At 42.0% G+C, this 15,810-nt stretch overlaps 1 protein-coding gene across 2 annotated transcripts in view; it reads right to left on the bottom strand.

Moving 5' to 3' along the window:
* gpr158b (G protein-coupled receptor 158b) overlaps nucleotides 1-15,703 on the bottom strand; it is a 63,293-nt gene extending 47,590 nt beyond the window's left edge. For both annotated transcript variants that reach the window (XM_034614369.1, XM_034614370.1), the window contains exons 1-2: nucleotides 14,466-15,703; nucleotides 8,043-8,148 (exon numbers count right to left, since the gene is read on the bottom strand). In XM_034614369.1, coding sequence (XP_034470260.1) covers nucleotides 8,043-8,148; nucleotides 14,466-15,316 — 957 coding nt within the window. In that variant the 5' untranslated portion in view covers nucleotides 15,317-15,703. The remainder of the gene's footprint in view (nucleotides 1-8,042; nucleotides 8,149-14,465) is intronic.
* Nucleotides 15,704-15,810: the final 107 nt, after the last annotated feature.

Below are 15,810 nucleotides of genomic sequence, written 5' to 3'. Positions count from 1 at the left end.
TTTTTTACCTGCTCAAGATAAGGCAGCTATAACCAATCTAGTGAGTTTCTGCTTTCCAGACAAATTCAGTTTGACACAGAAAGTCCAGAATCCATGATATTCCTTCCGCGTCGGCTGCTAGCACTCTACATAGTGTCTTATTCAGCTGGGTATTTGACTATTTCTACCGGCTTTAGACTTTTGAAGCCTAAATCCTCTTCTTCCACCACAATGTGCCAGAGACGATAAGGAGGACAAAAGTTAATAAATATTTACATTTGTCCCTTTTCCCCCCACACAGCTATTTTTCCTGCAGCAGACCAGAGGCGGGCCATGTGTGTCCAGGTAATTAATTTTTCAGATGAGAGGGACTGTAAAATAGCAGCCAAGCTGCAGGCAGAAATAAGGACATTGCTGCCTTTCCTGAGTCAGACGGTGCTGTCCGTGTCTTCATAAAGGTGAATCTACAAATTACCTGTGTCCCCTGGAAGAAGCTGCAACGAGCACAAGCGTGGACACCAATTTGTGCAGTGAGGGATGTTGCTGCAGAAAAGAAAGCAGCTGAAGAAGGTGACAAGTTTTTCTCATTAATGACTTGGCCACTTCATGTGATGATTTAATGTGTTGGCAGAAAACAGGGAATGACATGTTGACAGATGGGGGGATCATTTCTGGATTGTCTTTCCTCTGAGGTGATAAAGGGATAGTTCACCTAAAAATAAAAAAATGCACTCATTATCTACTCATCACTATGCCGATGGAGGGGTGGGTACAGTGCATGAGTCCACAAAACACTTTTGGAATTTCAGGGCCAAATCCAATACAATTGAAGTAAATGGTGACCACCTCTTCAAATGTAAAAAACACAACTGAAAAAAAACTAAAATGCCTCCATACTGCTCCTGTTCTGTCTGTAAACCCCGACTTTCAAATTCGACTCGAAACAGCGTCATTTACACCATGTTTTTAGCCTGTTGTCCTCCTTCTAGTTACTGCTACAGTAACTGCAGCTATCACAAGCTCTCACCATACTCATGATACCTGAGTTCTGGCGAAACTCACAAGTTCTCGTGAGAACTGCAGCAGTAGACAATGAGTGAATTTTCATTTTTGGGTGAGCTATCCCTTTAATTGTCTCCCAAAAATATTACCAGAAGGTAAGGACATAAATTTGGGAGGGCGTGAATAGCCATGGTAACAGAGAGTGTGGAAAAGAGCAGGATAAAAGAGAAGAGGATGTGTGGCTGATTGAGCAGAGGGAGCGAGAGGAGAGACAGAGGGGGTAACCCTACTTGGCTGTCACAGCAGTTTACACTCATTAGCAGAGCTGTGCCTTTGAAGCCCTTTATCTCCAGCGGCACGTTTCACAGGACGGAGAAAAAACACACATGCATACATGCATATGCAAACATACCTCACATTCACATTATTGTCTACTTACATTTGAAAAGCACAAAAAAATAAATCCTACTTAGATGCATCTACTAACAAATCACCCACACTAATCACTCTCAAATCCTTGTCTAATTATATAAGCAGTGGCTCCTTATGTAAGATACTTTCCCTACGACTGACTATCCATAATGCATGAAGTCTTGTATTTGGTTCATGGTGACACATTCCGCCTTCCTCCACAGCCTTGCTGTTTCTGGGCAGAGCAGAAAAAAGAAAAAAGACGAAGAAGAAGCAGAAGAAAAGAGAGGAAGAAGAAGCTCTATCTGAGCAGAACAATGCTCAACTGTCTACAGCAAAATTCAACCCACATCTTATAAATAAAGGGCTACATGGGAGTTTTGTCCTCACTAAAACCAGCTAACTTGTCCAATTTGTTTTACAGTGCACTTGAAGGTTCTATGGTAGAATGTGAAGCACTTTATATGAAATAACTGTTTTTGTATTGCCCATGCATGTCAACAGCCTGTAGCACAAGTTCAAAATGAGACCACTCCCAACTTCCTCAGTTGCCTAAAGACTAATTTCAATTTTTGGACCAATTTTTGAAAATCCAATAATGTAGATGTTTGCTACAAGTCTTAATGCAGCAGCTGACATTTCTGAGCTCTCACTAAAATCAAGATAAACAGCGATTAATAAAACTGGGTAATTAACGCTAACAAATCGTTTAAATGAACTCACCAAGATTAGATTAGTTCAACATCACCAGCCAATATTATGCGAGCTAACAAGCTGAGAATTATGTTATGCTTTATGAATCCTATTTCAAACAAGAAGGGTGTTCAGAGAGCACATCCTCATCCTCCTATCTCACCATGTTAACAAAAGTGAAAAGATAATAATTTCTGGATCTGCCCGTTTATCAGGATTCGCTCCAAAGTAAATGGACAAAATGTTCTCAACATTATGGAACTGTTAGTGTCGGAGATGTGTCTCCCTGGAAGATTGCCTTTAGAACGCAGTGCTGGGAGGCAGGGCTAAGACACCCCCACCCCCCTGACGATCTAGTCCACAGTCATCCTGAGCCGTTTGAACCGCTGGCACAGTGCGGAAACAGCCCCGGCTAACCCGTGAGGAGCGTGCTGGTCCCCGTCTCAGCGTGCTGGTCCCCGTCTCAGTCAGCGGCCCCAATGGTGTGTGTGTGTGTGTGTGTGTGTGTGTGTGTGTGTGTGTGTGTGTGTGTGTGTGTGTGTGTGTGTGTGTGTGTGTGTGTGGGTGGGTGTGTGTGTGTGTGTGTGTGTGTGTGTGTGTGTGTGTGTGTGTGTGTGTGTGTGTGTGTGTGTGTTTCCCATGTAATGATGTAGAGAGGTCCCAAACAGTTTACCTGCATTGGCCCTGTAAGGTCCAAGACGTTTGAAAAACTGGGTGGCGATAAGATTTTACCATAATACTCAGGATCTTAATTGACTAATTTGCAATGTTGTCATTGTGCCGGCACATAATTCAGCGTTTAGAGATCAGGTTGTAATACTCCCTGCCCACTCTGCAGAACACACCATGCTCCGTCACATTACTACAGCCAGTCTTGTTATGATCTTTCTCTCTCAGACAGAGCCTCAGGGTGTGTTTGTACTCGATGGGAAAAGCAATAAGCCTTACAATGACTTTCCACAGCCCATTTACCAAAAATTGTATTTCGTGAGATTCAGAAATAAGCTATTTTTTAATGTGGATATTGGAACAAAAAAATATTCTACTTGATCTGGTTTAACAAGTTTCATATATTTCTTTTTTTAATAAAGTCTTATTTAAATGGAAAAAGATGTGTGTGGTGTATTGAAGGATCAAATATTTTTTCCTGGAAGGATTTTTAGACATTGAATTGAAAAGAAAATCTGAGGTATTGCCAGAAATAATAAAAAGGATAACGGGCTGGCTGAACACCAGCGATAAGCAACAATCTGGGAAAAGAAATTCAACGAGGGATGTGCTTTTTTAAATTTTATACAGCAATGTTATATGCTTAAAAAGAGAATATGCTTATCAATTCAGACTACTTTATAATTTTAACGCAAAGGTGCTTGCATTTCCGCATATTTGAACCTCCTTTTTAGAAGGCTAACATTTAAGCCATGCTTTAAAGCTGCTGTTTATTGATATCATTTGCTGTAGATTCACTTTCCTTTCGAAGATTACGACAACTCTTTGTCATCTAATGTGATACAGTGTGTTTCTGTCCTCTATTCGTATGACAGTGATTTTACAAATACTCAAAACACCTTCAGCGACATGCCCTTATACTGTATACTACATTTTACCTTCAATGTTTTCATGTGATTTTCATGGATGTTAGCCAGATATCAGTCTGTTGGTCCATCAGCAGATAGAGACCATCAACCATCCTCTAACAACAACTAAGCCTCGGGGGCAAATGGTTAATATTTAAAGGCTTCCAGTGTAGAAGGCAGTTGTCCACATGTTTCTCCACACATAACAGTAACAGTGGTGCTTTTTGGGGGCGGTTTAGGGCCACACAAAAGTTTTGCTAATATGCATATAAATGCATATACAATAATAAAAAAACTGATAACCAATGCATTTCGATCAAGGTGTTCAGCCTCTTTCTCTCTCCACACACACTGTTTACCTGCAGGCAACCAAAGCCTGCTCATACGTGATCGGCCAAACTACAAACTGAGAGCAGACGACTTCCAGCAACAAAATCCTGTCCCTCACCTTCGAATTCTGCATATTCAGATGCAGAATGTGTTTACAGAGATTAGTTAGTCAGTTGTTTGTTCCACCACTTTAGTTCAGAGGGAAATATCTCTAAAACGACTTGATGTATTTCTGTGAAATCTGGAACAGTCCGTTTTTTTTCTGTAGCCTCAGCTTCGCACCAATTAGCAAATGTATGCAGGCTAACACGCTAATCAAAGGTGTCAAGCTTCATACATCCCGAAAACAAGTGTCGCCGTTGTGAGCAAATCAGGTTAGCATTTCACATTTCTGTCTTGTGTAGCTTTATAAAGCATAAACTAAAACATGGCACCTCTGCATCCAAACAAGAGCATGTAACCTTGATTCTTTTGAAATACAATAAAATGTCTATGCTGCAAAATGTCTACGTTAACACTGCAGGCGGCCTCTTCCAATTGACGATGTCATTATGAATTAATCTATAGAATGACAAGATTAATGACACTGCTACAAATTCATACAGTTTCATGGTCAATTCTTGTTCCCCCTAGCAAAACATTTGTAGTGAATCTATACAAGGAATCACTGAATATCACTTGGCCAAATATGGTTCTAGTCCAAGGTAATTTACAGCATACAAACATTTTAAAAGAAACAACCTTAATATGTGTACATACACACAGATCACCCACCGAAGATAATTCAAAGCCGCCACTTATTCCATTTGCAGCTGTGAGGATAAATGAAAGATAACAGACACCATTTGCACACTCATATACTAATAAGGATCTGAACCACAGGACAGGACTGTGGCACCAGCTTATACCAGACATTCCATTTGAATAAGATGCTCATGGAAATAGGACAAAACAGAAGAAGCAACACAACAGATCAAAACCAACATGGAAACCTCCCGTGTCTCCTTCTGAAGTCCCCCCCCCCGCCATCATGACCCACCAGGAGGAGGGAGGAGGTGGGGGGGGGGGGGGGGGGGGGAGGTGGGGGGGGGGGGGGGGGGGGGTGCACACAGACAAAGAGCATAGTCAATTATTCACCACATCTTGCTGCAATCCATTATACTGCATTTATTATACATCATATGGCCAGGGACATGCCATGCAAGCCTGAGCCGCTCCTCTCATCTGCTGGAGTCAGAGACGCCTCCTGCAATATATCACATAAAACCAACGCAGTGGCACTGACATGGGCGACATGAACACACAGGCAAGCCCATACACTGATGGAGGCGCACACACACACACGCAAACACAAATGCAGAACTATCGCCTTGCTCTCTGTCTCTTCCTCTTCCTGTAAAGTGACAAGAACATGATGAGTAGCTGCTGCTGGTTCCATCACAGTGGTCGCAGAGGTAACGAGAATTATTCGCCTTGCGGGTCTATTCCTCATCTAGCCAGTCAAATTGCAGGAAATATGGTCACAAACCCCCCATTGAGTTGATGGCGAGAAAAGTGCTGAACATTATGATGTCCCAAGGAATTTCACCCTCACCCTTTTGGTATAAAATGTCACCACTTCATTATTTTGTCCCATTAATCATAATTAGCATATTAATTAAAAAGTTATGGCCAAACACATGTTTTGTGAGGTCACAGGGACCTTTGACCACTAAGATGTGATCAGTTCACCCTGGAGTCCACGTGGACATTTGTGCCAGATGTAATGAACCCCCCCCCGGCGTTCCTGAGATATTGTGTTCCTGAGAAAGGAATGAACGTCAGGTCCAAGTGAACTAGACGTCTGACCTTTGATTGAAGTGGACGTTCCACAACCTTAACCATATTTTTATTACTGTAACCATGACGACCGTCCTTACGGCACTTATTTTAACCCAAGCCACAACCTTTTAATACTGTGACCATTCCATAAACTTAACCACATGTTCATTATTCATTAACCATAAAAATGAAGGGCTGGTACAGCAGTACCCTCTGCATGTTAAAAAGAGTCAAAATGATAGCAGAGGTCCCGGGCGCCTGCTGCAGCAGGGGCATTAACCGTCTAACTGCAGCCTGGGTGCTGTGGCGTAAATGTGTATAAAAACATACTTGGACATGTCGTGTTCTTTTGTCCCGAGATATGAGAGCCGGTCTCGGTTTGGTTCAACAAGTATTTATTTAGAAGCAATGAAAAGCTACAACATAGCTATGGGCACTCAACGCACAGCCCCGGCCGTCTAATAGCACGGGGTAGTCAAGAGTCGCGCCGAACGGACGGCGGGTGCAATATTTATAATAGTAGGTAGAACTTCATTGGTCAATAACGAGGGGGAGTCACCATGGCTTAGCCCTGGCTCTCTCTTGCTAGTGCACAGGCATGGTCCCAGCCTCTTGGCACTGGAATCCGCCAATGATGAGGAGCCGCTCCCAGTTTCGCCCCTCCTCTGACCGTTGCTGGGCAAATCTTCACATTTCTGACAGTTTGGTTTGGTGTTTTAAAACAAGCCTTGAATCGGCTGACGGCTTGTGAGTCTTCAGTATGGCATGCGCCTTTCCTATCTGTCCTTCAGACCCTAGTGGCAGCTGCTTGAATTCTTTCTAAGGGTAGGTCACAGTTTCTTATGAAAACAGTGCATTCATGTATGTGTGATGTTTGAATAAAGCTAATGGAGTTTAGGCTGTAATATAGTAAGTTAGGTATGAGAACAAGTTAAAGTACAGTGTATTGTATGCCACAGATGTACAGTCTCCACAACAGGCATTATCAGACAGATGCGAGACTGAACTGTGATGTGACGCACACACACACACACACTAACCAACTTCAAGATTAAAACCAGCCAGCAACGGCTACTAAAAGTCACTATGTGAAGGCCACACATTCTCCCACATATTCAGCCCAAACTGCCCCTGCCCCCACCCCTGTCTAACATACTGCATTTGTTTAGAGTTCAGTTTCATTGCCATCTTCACAGACACACACACAAAGAAAAACATAGATTTTAGTCTTAACAGACAACATCAAATAGTTTTAGACTTATGTGGTTCTTTAGGTTCAGTGTCAATCAGCTTATGCTCTGTACCGTTTTTCTCAGGCCTCTTTCACACCAACCGTGTTTGGTCGGGACCTTCAGACTGTTCAGTTTAGTCAGAATCAAAATTACAGGTGTGAAAGGTGCCTTTGAAACATGGTCCGGACCAACGGACATAAATTTTGTCTAACCATAAGAGGTGGCCCCTGTGCGGATCAAACCAAACAATGGTTTGGAACGTGTGCAGAGTGGAAACACATTTTCTTTTATATTTCCCGACTGTCTGACCAATTAAGGGAATTTGAGACAGCATTAAACAAATAAAGAAGTAATACAAACGGGATCGGCTCTTCACCTCCGATGGTAGAAGGTTTTAAAGGTTTGAGAACAATAACTTTGCTGGTATTAATACCATAATGATATTACAGTGGCAATGAAAGTAATGAACAGAACCGATTCATTTCAAACGGAAACAGCTTTTTTTCTATGCACTCAAAACTGGCAAGATATCAACGTCAAACCACAAACCAATCAATGTCAAGTATAGATGCAATCCACGTAAGCCGTGACGACAAGACGTACGTAGGTCAAAACAAAGTCTTAAGTGTCACCAACACTAACCGGATCAACCAACATAACAAAGTCATGAACCTTGGTTTGGACTTTCAGGTGTAGAAACGTTCTTAGAGTGAGGGAGCAGCTCCAGGACACTTTAATTAAGAACATTATAGAAAACAGTGATTATATCCAACAGTTAAGCCTCTAAGCCACTACTGTTGGATATTATCACAATCTTAATTTCAGGGCTATTTGTTTGAGTGGACTTTAAAGTGGATTTATCTACTCAATAGGGACTGAAAGGTGTATTGCTGAACAAATATCTGAATGGAACAGAAACACAGAAAGAGATTCACTTCCTTTGCAATACATCCAATTGACAGAAACTTCCAATTATTACTAATTGTGAAAGACTCACTTCCATACTGGTGAGATTACAGCGGTGAGTCCCAGCAAACCAGCCACTGTTGGAGCACTGGTCAATGTCCACGTCCTGCAGGTTCACGTCCACACGAACGACACCTCTGCGCCAGGGAAAGAAGAAGGGAGGAAAGAGGGGGGAAAGAACAGAGAAAGAAGAGGAGGGAGGGACAGAGGACGGAAGAGTGGAGGGAAAAATAGAAATTATGAAGGGATTGAATGAAATTGGGGTAGATGCAGAATCAGTAGATTGTGGAAACAATAAGAAGGAAAAAAACGAAAGAAAGGAGATTAATGGGAATGTAAAGAGAGGTGAACAAGAAGAGAAAGGTGATAAGTGAGAAAATGAGGGAAAGTAATTTTGTAGGTGTGAAAAAAAGAAAGAGGGGAAAAGAAATTGCAGGGTTAAGCAAATCAGAGTGAGGTAGAGGATGAAAGAGGAGGAAGAGGCAGAGGAGTGAAAGAGAGGAAAATTAAAAAGAACAGGAAGAGTGACGCTCAGGGGAAGTGAGGTCAAGGGTGGAAGGGATGAAAAAGGAGCGTGGTGATGGACAGAAATTGATGAAATAGATTGAAAGAAATCCAGAATGATGGAGGTGAGTAATGAAGGCAGGGAGGGAGATAAGGGTGAAGAAAGGTGAGACAGAGAAGAGGTTGAAATATTCAAAAAATACTTATTTTAGAAATTATATATAGTATAGTATAGTATTTATTTGGTTTAAAAAAAGATGCAACACAATATGAAGTCACATAAAGCTTTCTGCCTTATTTTTAATAAAACTAAATTTTCCAACCCAACATAGAGTAAACAGTTTGTGTTTACATTGTATCTGCATTCTCTTCATTCTTAAAACTGTGGGCCCAGTAATTCAAATGTAATCTGAACTGATTTCTCCCGTCAGATCGGATGAAGTCTGGAAACTGGGTTCTTGGTTTGGATCTGGATCAAATCGACATCATGTTGTATGCAGACATTTTCCCCTCCGCCAAGAATGTTTTGTGTTTTTCTGCGTTTGATTGTTTTTCTGTCAGTTTGCAGGATTATGCAGAAATGACTGGACAGACTTCCACAAAAACCTGGTGGAAGGATGGGTCATGGAAGAACCCATAAAAGTTTCTTGAACATTGCGAGATTGGTTTTTTTCTGAAATTTTTTTGTTGATTTCTCAGAAAATAATTCATGGTACTTCTGTTACAAAGATAGACATGTTTAGGGACGGATATTTAAGAGTGTGTGCAATTTGGTGCAGATCCAAATAAGGGGGCGGAGATATTGTCAGAGATATGTTTGTGGGTTTCATATTGTTTGTTGTAAAGCTCTTTGTTACTTGAATTGAAAAGTGCTATACAAAATAAGTTATGATTATTATTATTAAGTTATTATTCTCTGAGTCAGTTGTGAATCTATTTTTATGTATATGTATATATGCGTATAGTTAAGTCATTCCTTGTTGACTGTTGACTTTATAGCTTTGAGCAAAGCCACACATTGACGACATTTTAAAAATAGTTCAAGCACATTTGTTCTTCAAAAAAGCGTAGAAAATGTTATTCTTAGCCAATTGTCATATTTATTGTTGGTATTGTTAGAAAGCGACTCGGTTTTCTTTTTACTTTAGGGGCCAATCAGATTTCAGCTGTGGCCAGTGCCCCCCCTGACCCTGCCCATGGATCAGCCCCTGGTTTCTAGTTTGTATTTTGTATTTTGTGTAAGTGTGACAGTAATGGAGTATATAAAGTAGATATTAGGCCACACGTTAAGTCTTTCAGTCCAGATAGAAGATCATTTTCTCAATCCGTCAATATCAATCATAAATAGTATATAAAAAACACAATCATCACGGATGAATCAGAGCCTCATTCTGGGAGAGAACAGATGACACTCTTAAGGCTCAGATGCATCCGATATGTCATCAGAGAGGGGGTGATTGCGTCTGGTATAGCGATGTCATGAAGTACGATACAGGCGAGTATTATGCTTCACACACTCGCTGTGGTTCCACTGGCGAGTCGTAAAGGCGAGCGAAGCACCTCTTCAGAACTCAATTTAAGGGCTCAATTGCACATCTTGTTTTGCAGAGAGCGGCGCTGAAGCGTGCCTGCTCAGGTTTGTTTGCTGCAGCAAAGGTCAGATGAGAGGTCTGACCGTTTCATTGTGCTGTTTTCTGTCTCTGCAAATAAACACACTTAAAGTAGCCTCATGCTGGCGATTCTGTCTTTATACAGCCAATAGCCTATATTGTGATATGTGATCCCATCTATGGCCCTGGTGAGCCTGGTAATCTTGAGAAGTGTCCAATCCAGTGTTGCTTTGAAAAACTGGCTTCTTTTAACCATGATCATGATCATTCTATTACCTTAACCATGGGTATATCACTTCTATTAGTTAAAGTTATTATTATAGGAACTTATTATAACCCAACTTGTCATATACTTATATTAGACCTTGATCCTTCCCTAAGGACCACTAACCGGGCCGTTTTCGTGACTAAACCAAGCAAGAGCTTTACTTTGTCACAACATAATTATCATTAACATTGTGAGATAGGGTTGGATCTTAATGATAAATGCGGTGAGTGTCATTCTTGTTGGATTGTCTTTTTTCATGGGATTTATAGGAATAGCGAAGATATTGATTTAATTTATTTTATGTGTATATACATATGTACAGTATATGTATATATGCTCTACTATCACAGGGATCACATTGCACCTCACCTTTTCACATATACATATATATATATAAATTCTTGTAGACCCAAACATCTCTGCAGGAAGTGGAAGTGGTGCAATTTCTCCTGTGCAGCAGTGAGGCATTACAGATCTAAGCTGGTAAATAAATCGTGTTAAATACTGCTCAGGGATGTGACTGCAATACTACATTGAAGGAAAACTGTCTGGGACTTCAACTAATATGGCTTAATTCAAAGTGCAGCTGTAACCCAGTCTACTGATCTCTGCGTTGTGATTTATTTGATGGAAAGGGCCAGGCCATGAAGGTCTTTGGAGGTGCTTTGCGTTTATTCTGACAAAAGGAGCCAGAGAACATAATCCTCCAGTAAATTGTGTACATATGTGGAGCCCCTCTCGAGAGCAACAATAGAAAGACGAGAAGTAAAGTGGGAGACAGATTCTTAGAAGTAGGTGTCTGCCAAAAGTGGATGAAAGGGCTGATTGATAGAGGCCTATACGTGTCGAGTAAAGTGTAATTATAGTTCTATTTGTATATTGCTTTATACTGAACAAGACAACCATGTTAGCTTTTCTTTCACTTTTAATATCTACACACAAAACTGTCTTGCATTAGCTTCCCCTGGTCTTGACAATATTCTTTAGCTGGTTTCTACAGTTTAATCCAACCTAGGCTGAGGCTGGTGAGGCCTCAGTCTTCAGAGTGATGGTGTCATTAGATTTTTTGTGATGTCTCAACATTATTGTGGTTCTTATTGACAGGGTATTTACAGCATCACTGGATATACACAGTGTGCCTCAAGGTTCTCACCCTCCTTAACTCATCACTCTGCGTCACATCTGCAACTATCATTCAAATTTGAAGGCCATTGCTTTTTGTATTCTCCGTTAAATCTGGCCTGGAAGGACAGCGAGAAAAGAGGGAGAAAAGACGAGGAAGAGGATGCCTTTAGGTGGAAGGAGGATAAAATGGTGGAACTGAATCCATCATCTACACTCGCTTACGTTTTTCTATCGTAAACCAACCAACTTTCTATTTTTAGAAATGTCCTCACAGGCATGAGACTGAATAACCCGCCCAAAAGTTGCAGACCACGTCTCGTATTTCAGAATGTGGAGTTGGGAGGAAAGCAGCATGCATCTGTTTGTGACGCTGCAGCCGACCTTTATAGCCAATTAGAGTGTTAATCCTTCTAAAAGGCACGCTGGTCATAAATAACCACTTTATTATGTTCCCCCTTTACTCACCCGTGGCTCCCTCTTCTGACGTCACAAACAAGAGACAAACACGGAAATTTCTATTTGATCTTAGAAATGGTAAAAAAATGAAAATAATGCCAACTCAAAGTCTTACTTTAGTTGAAAAGGTTTTCTATATCTTTTTTATCACTGTGTCAAAGGTCAAAGTACACGGTGACCTGAGTCTGGAGGAAAAAGGTGTGTAGACTGAAACTGCTCTGGTTGGTGGAGGCATACACCTGCAGGGTGGTCATTCTAGTTTAATTAATGATTCAGTCAACAAAAACATGTTTTTTCTACTGCAGCATACTGGAATTGACTTTTCATCTTCAGTATTCCTCTCTTCTTTCTTGTAATTTCAAATGTGTGAAATAACCCTTCAGTCTGTCCCTTATAAAAATGAAGTGACAGTTTACGAGTCCTTTGACACTCACTCAAAAGCCTCTTGGCTCAGTTTGACTATAGTCGACTAATTAATGACTGAATTGATTCACTGGATTCATTAAACGACACCTGCATGACACATCAGATGACTGGCAACAAAGCAGAGCTGCCAACTCTCACATCTGGTTAAACGTCTTCATCGCAGCATGTTGAGAGTTAGACAGGCTACTAGATGTTTGGAGATGAACAGAACACCACTGACAGATTGCTACAGCGATGTATAGCAGACACTTAACTCTTGAGCTGTTGCAGCAAATGGGATGGAAGCTAAAAGTGAAGATAAAGATTAGAAACTGATAATTCTGTGGTATCTCTGCAGTAATCTTTGTCATACGAACATGAAAATGCCATCAGTGTCCCTGGAGCAGGTGGTGATGCAGCATGTTGCTCAGGGACAAGTCAGTCACGTGGGTTCTTGCCAACATAGGCTCATATCGTTTGCACGACTGCTGCCTACAAACCACGGAGCAATATATGCGTCCGGCATTCAAATTCAGTTTGTCCTATTTGTGTACTAGTTGCAGTTTAGGTAGTAAATCTGATTTTCGCGGAAGAATTTTGGTTAAAAAATTGAGTGATTGTCAAGCACAAATCTCTGTTTTTCTAATGTGTCCTGAAGATTAACTAGTGGAGTTATCTTGAACTGCACATCTTGTGTGATACATCTCCACTTAGATTGATGTGAGAGTCAAGTGCGCATGAAATTCAGAGAGGCCATATATTGCGGTTGTGGATCTTTCATTGTTTATTCATGATTAAATTGATCTTTTCCAGACACTCTTGGACTGGAGCCTTGAAATACGAGATCCTTGAGTGTTTTTATGCACCTGCACCTGCACACGCACACACACACACACACACACACACACACACACACACACACACACACACACACACACACACACACACACACACACACACACACACACACACAAACACTGAACACAAAAGCCAGCTCGTGTCAATCCCTTCTCCAGCTAACCCTGTGTGAAGCCTGCAGTGTTCATTAGGCTGCAGGATACAGCAGCAGAGACGCACAGCTGTGCTTTGACAGGTGAGCATATGAATTGAAGCGTCTACCTGTGTCTGTGAAGCAGCCTTTACACCATCTGTTTCCTGCATCAAGGCCTCACTTCAGCAGGATCCATATTTACATCAAATCTCACAGTGCATTATTGTCAATCAATATGAGGTACTTCTATTTAATAGCTGTGGCTGAGAGCTGGCTGTGTTAATCACTGTAGTGGGATGAATTGAAGGATGGACTTTATCGCCCTTTGGAATGTTTTTGAGTATATAAACTCAAAAACTACTCATTCTACGTTATTTTGATGCCAATGTAATAGCATCAAAATAACAGCTAAGTAAAGATGAATTGCAACGTGTGTTATTTACTTATTTATGCATTTATGTGTGAGCTTTAATGATCTTGCAAGATTGTGTAAATTAAGCCCCTTTGAGTCGAATTTGAATGTCGGGGCTTACAGACACTTGGATGACACCACAGGAACAGTATGGAGACATGTTGTGGTTTTTTTCTGTAGTTTTGTGGACTCAAACACTCGTTATTCAGAGTATTGTTTGTTTTTTTAAGATACAGATACACATGAATGATTTTTTTTACATAGAATTAAGAGTAACATTCAAGACCATTAAGCATTTGAATAAACTGATTTTAAAAAGTTTATAATTACCTGTTGTAATAATTTTGGGGATTACACCTTTTATTTTATGGTTACAATTTTAGTTAAGGCTTAATGGTTTCACACGTAATTTAGAAAAAAGAACTGTAAAATAATACGATAAATGACTTTTTTGAATTTAATGAATTTAATGAATTTAATGACTTAAATGACTTACGATAAATGAAATGACTTTTTTACTGTGTTTTTACAGTGTGTAGAATACCCTATTAATGTAATAAATATATTATAATCTTATTTCTGCATTTTGAAAACAAAACAAGTTCTGTAGGAAAATGAATCCAACACAAACAAACATCTTTCCCCTCTTCCTTTCTCTCTGTTTCAAACCCACACTTTCTCACCTGAACTCCGGAGCAGAGTTGTTCTTCAGTCCATAGAAACCAGCAGACAGGGTCAGGAGCCAGTAGGGCACAAACGCCCCGTGTTCACACTCGAGATACGGTGCCGACCACTTGATCTGGTTCTTGTCCAGAATGTAACTTCCACTCTCTTTGACTCTTCTGTGCGAGTGCGGTCTCCTGCCGTCCCTGAACTCGTTAAACCAGTCGGACTCCTGGCTCCTGTTCCTCATGTGCCGGTGCGCAGAGCCGGACAGGTCCTGCAGCACCACCTCTTTTTCGGTCCTCGTCGCCTGCAGGAAAAAGTGGGGGCCCGGCGTCGGAGCGTCGGTGTGGAAGGTCACCACCGCCCTGTGGATTTTGGGGTCCCCCTCGAGGATGCTCTGCACCAGCGCGTGGTACCAGTGGATGTCCCTGCGCAGGGTTTGCTCCCGGGACCTGTTGGCCTGCAGGATCGCGTTCAGGAAGTTTGTGGCGTGCGCCACGGTGTCCAGGATGCTGTGCAGGGAGTAGTGCGAGGCGACGTGCAGGCCGCCCCGCAGGCTGCTCAGCTCGTACCTCCGAGAGCAATTCACCTGTCTCAGCGCCGAGGAGTCGCCTGTGTGCAGGAAAGCGGTCACCACCCGCGGCAGGTCCTCCTCGATCTTGTGCGCCACCACCGTGCGCTCGGTGGATGGCACTGGGTAGAAGGTCGGGTGGTGGGGCGGCTCCCTGTTGATGTTTTGCGTGCTGAAGACCGGTGGATTCTTGTCGTCCTTTTCGTTGTCAGACCACTCCACATAACCAAAGTTTGATCCCAGAGCAAGCCCTGTGTGCAGGAGCAGCGGGACCACCAGGAGCAGGAGGGCCACCATGGTGCGTTCTTCACGGGCAGAGAGAAGACAGCGCGGGCACTTGGAAAAGTGTTGATCATAACCAAAGCCACTCTCTGTTGTTCCGCTGGTTCACGACTTAAGACACTTAGAGACGCACACACAAGATGATGCCCTGGATTGCATACCCATCATCAGGCTAAACACGATGATTGATACCCACTTCTCGTCCAGCGCATCTTCAGAAACAACCACACTTTCTCTCTCCTCTGCTGCGTGTCACAACACCACCATCTAATCCAAACAGCTGCACGGAGATCCAGCGGTGCATTGACTCAAGAGCAGACAGCACGGACTCCTCAGCAGTCCATTCAGATGCAGTGCCGTTAGAGCCGAGTGTCTCCGTCTTGAGATCCATGTGAGAAGAGTAGGATGACGAGGAACGAAGCAAATTGCCCCCGAAGTTCCGTCCCACCCAATAAAACCGTAATAGGCCACTTGAAGTGTCGCCCACCGGCGTGTGTGGTTGTTTCTCA

The sequence above is a fragment of the Hippoglossus hippoglossus genome, chromosome 17, assembly GCF_009819705.1.
Source record: "Hippoglossus hippoglossus isolate fHipHip1 chromosome 17, fHipHip1.pri, whole genome shotgun sequence".
NCBI lineage: Eukaryota > Metazoa > Chordata > Actinopteri > Pleuronectiformes > Pleuronectidae > Hippoglossus > Hippoglossus hippoglossus.
This window is presented reverse-complemented; position numbering and strand designations above follow the sequence as displayed.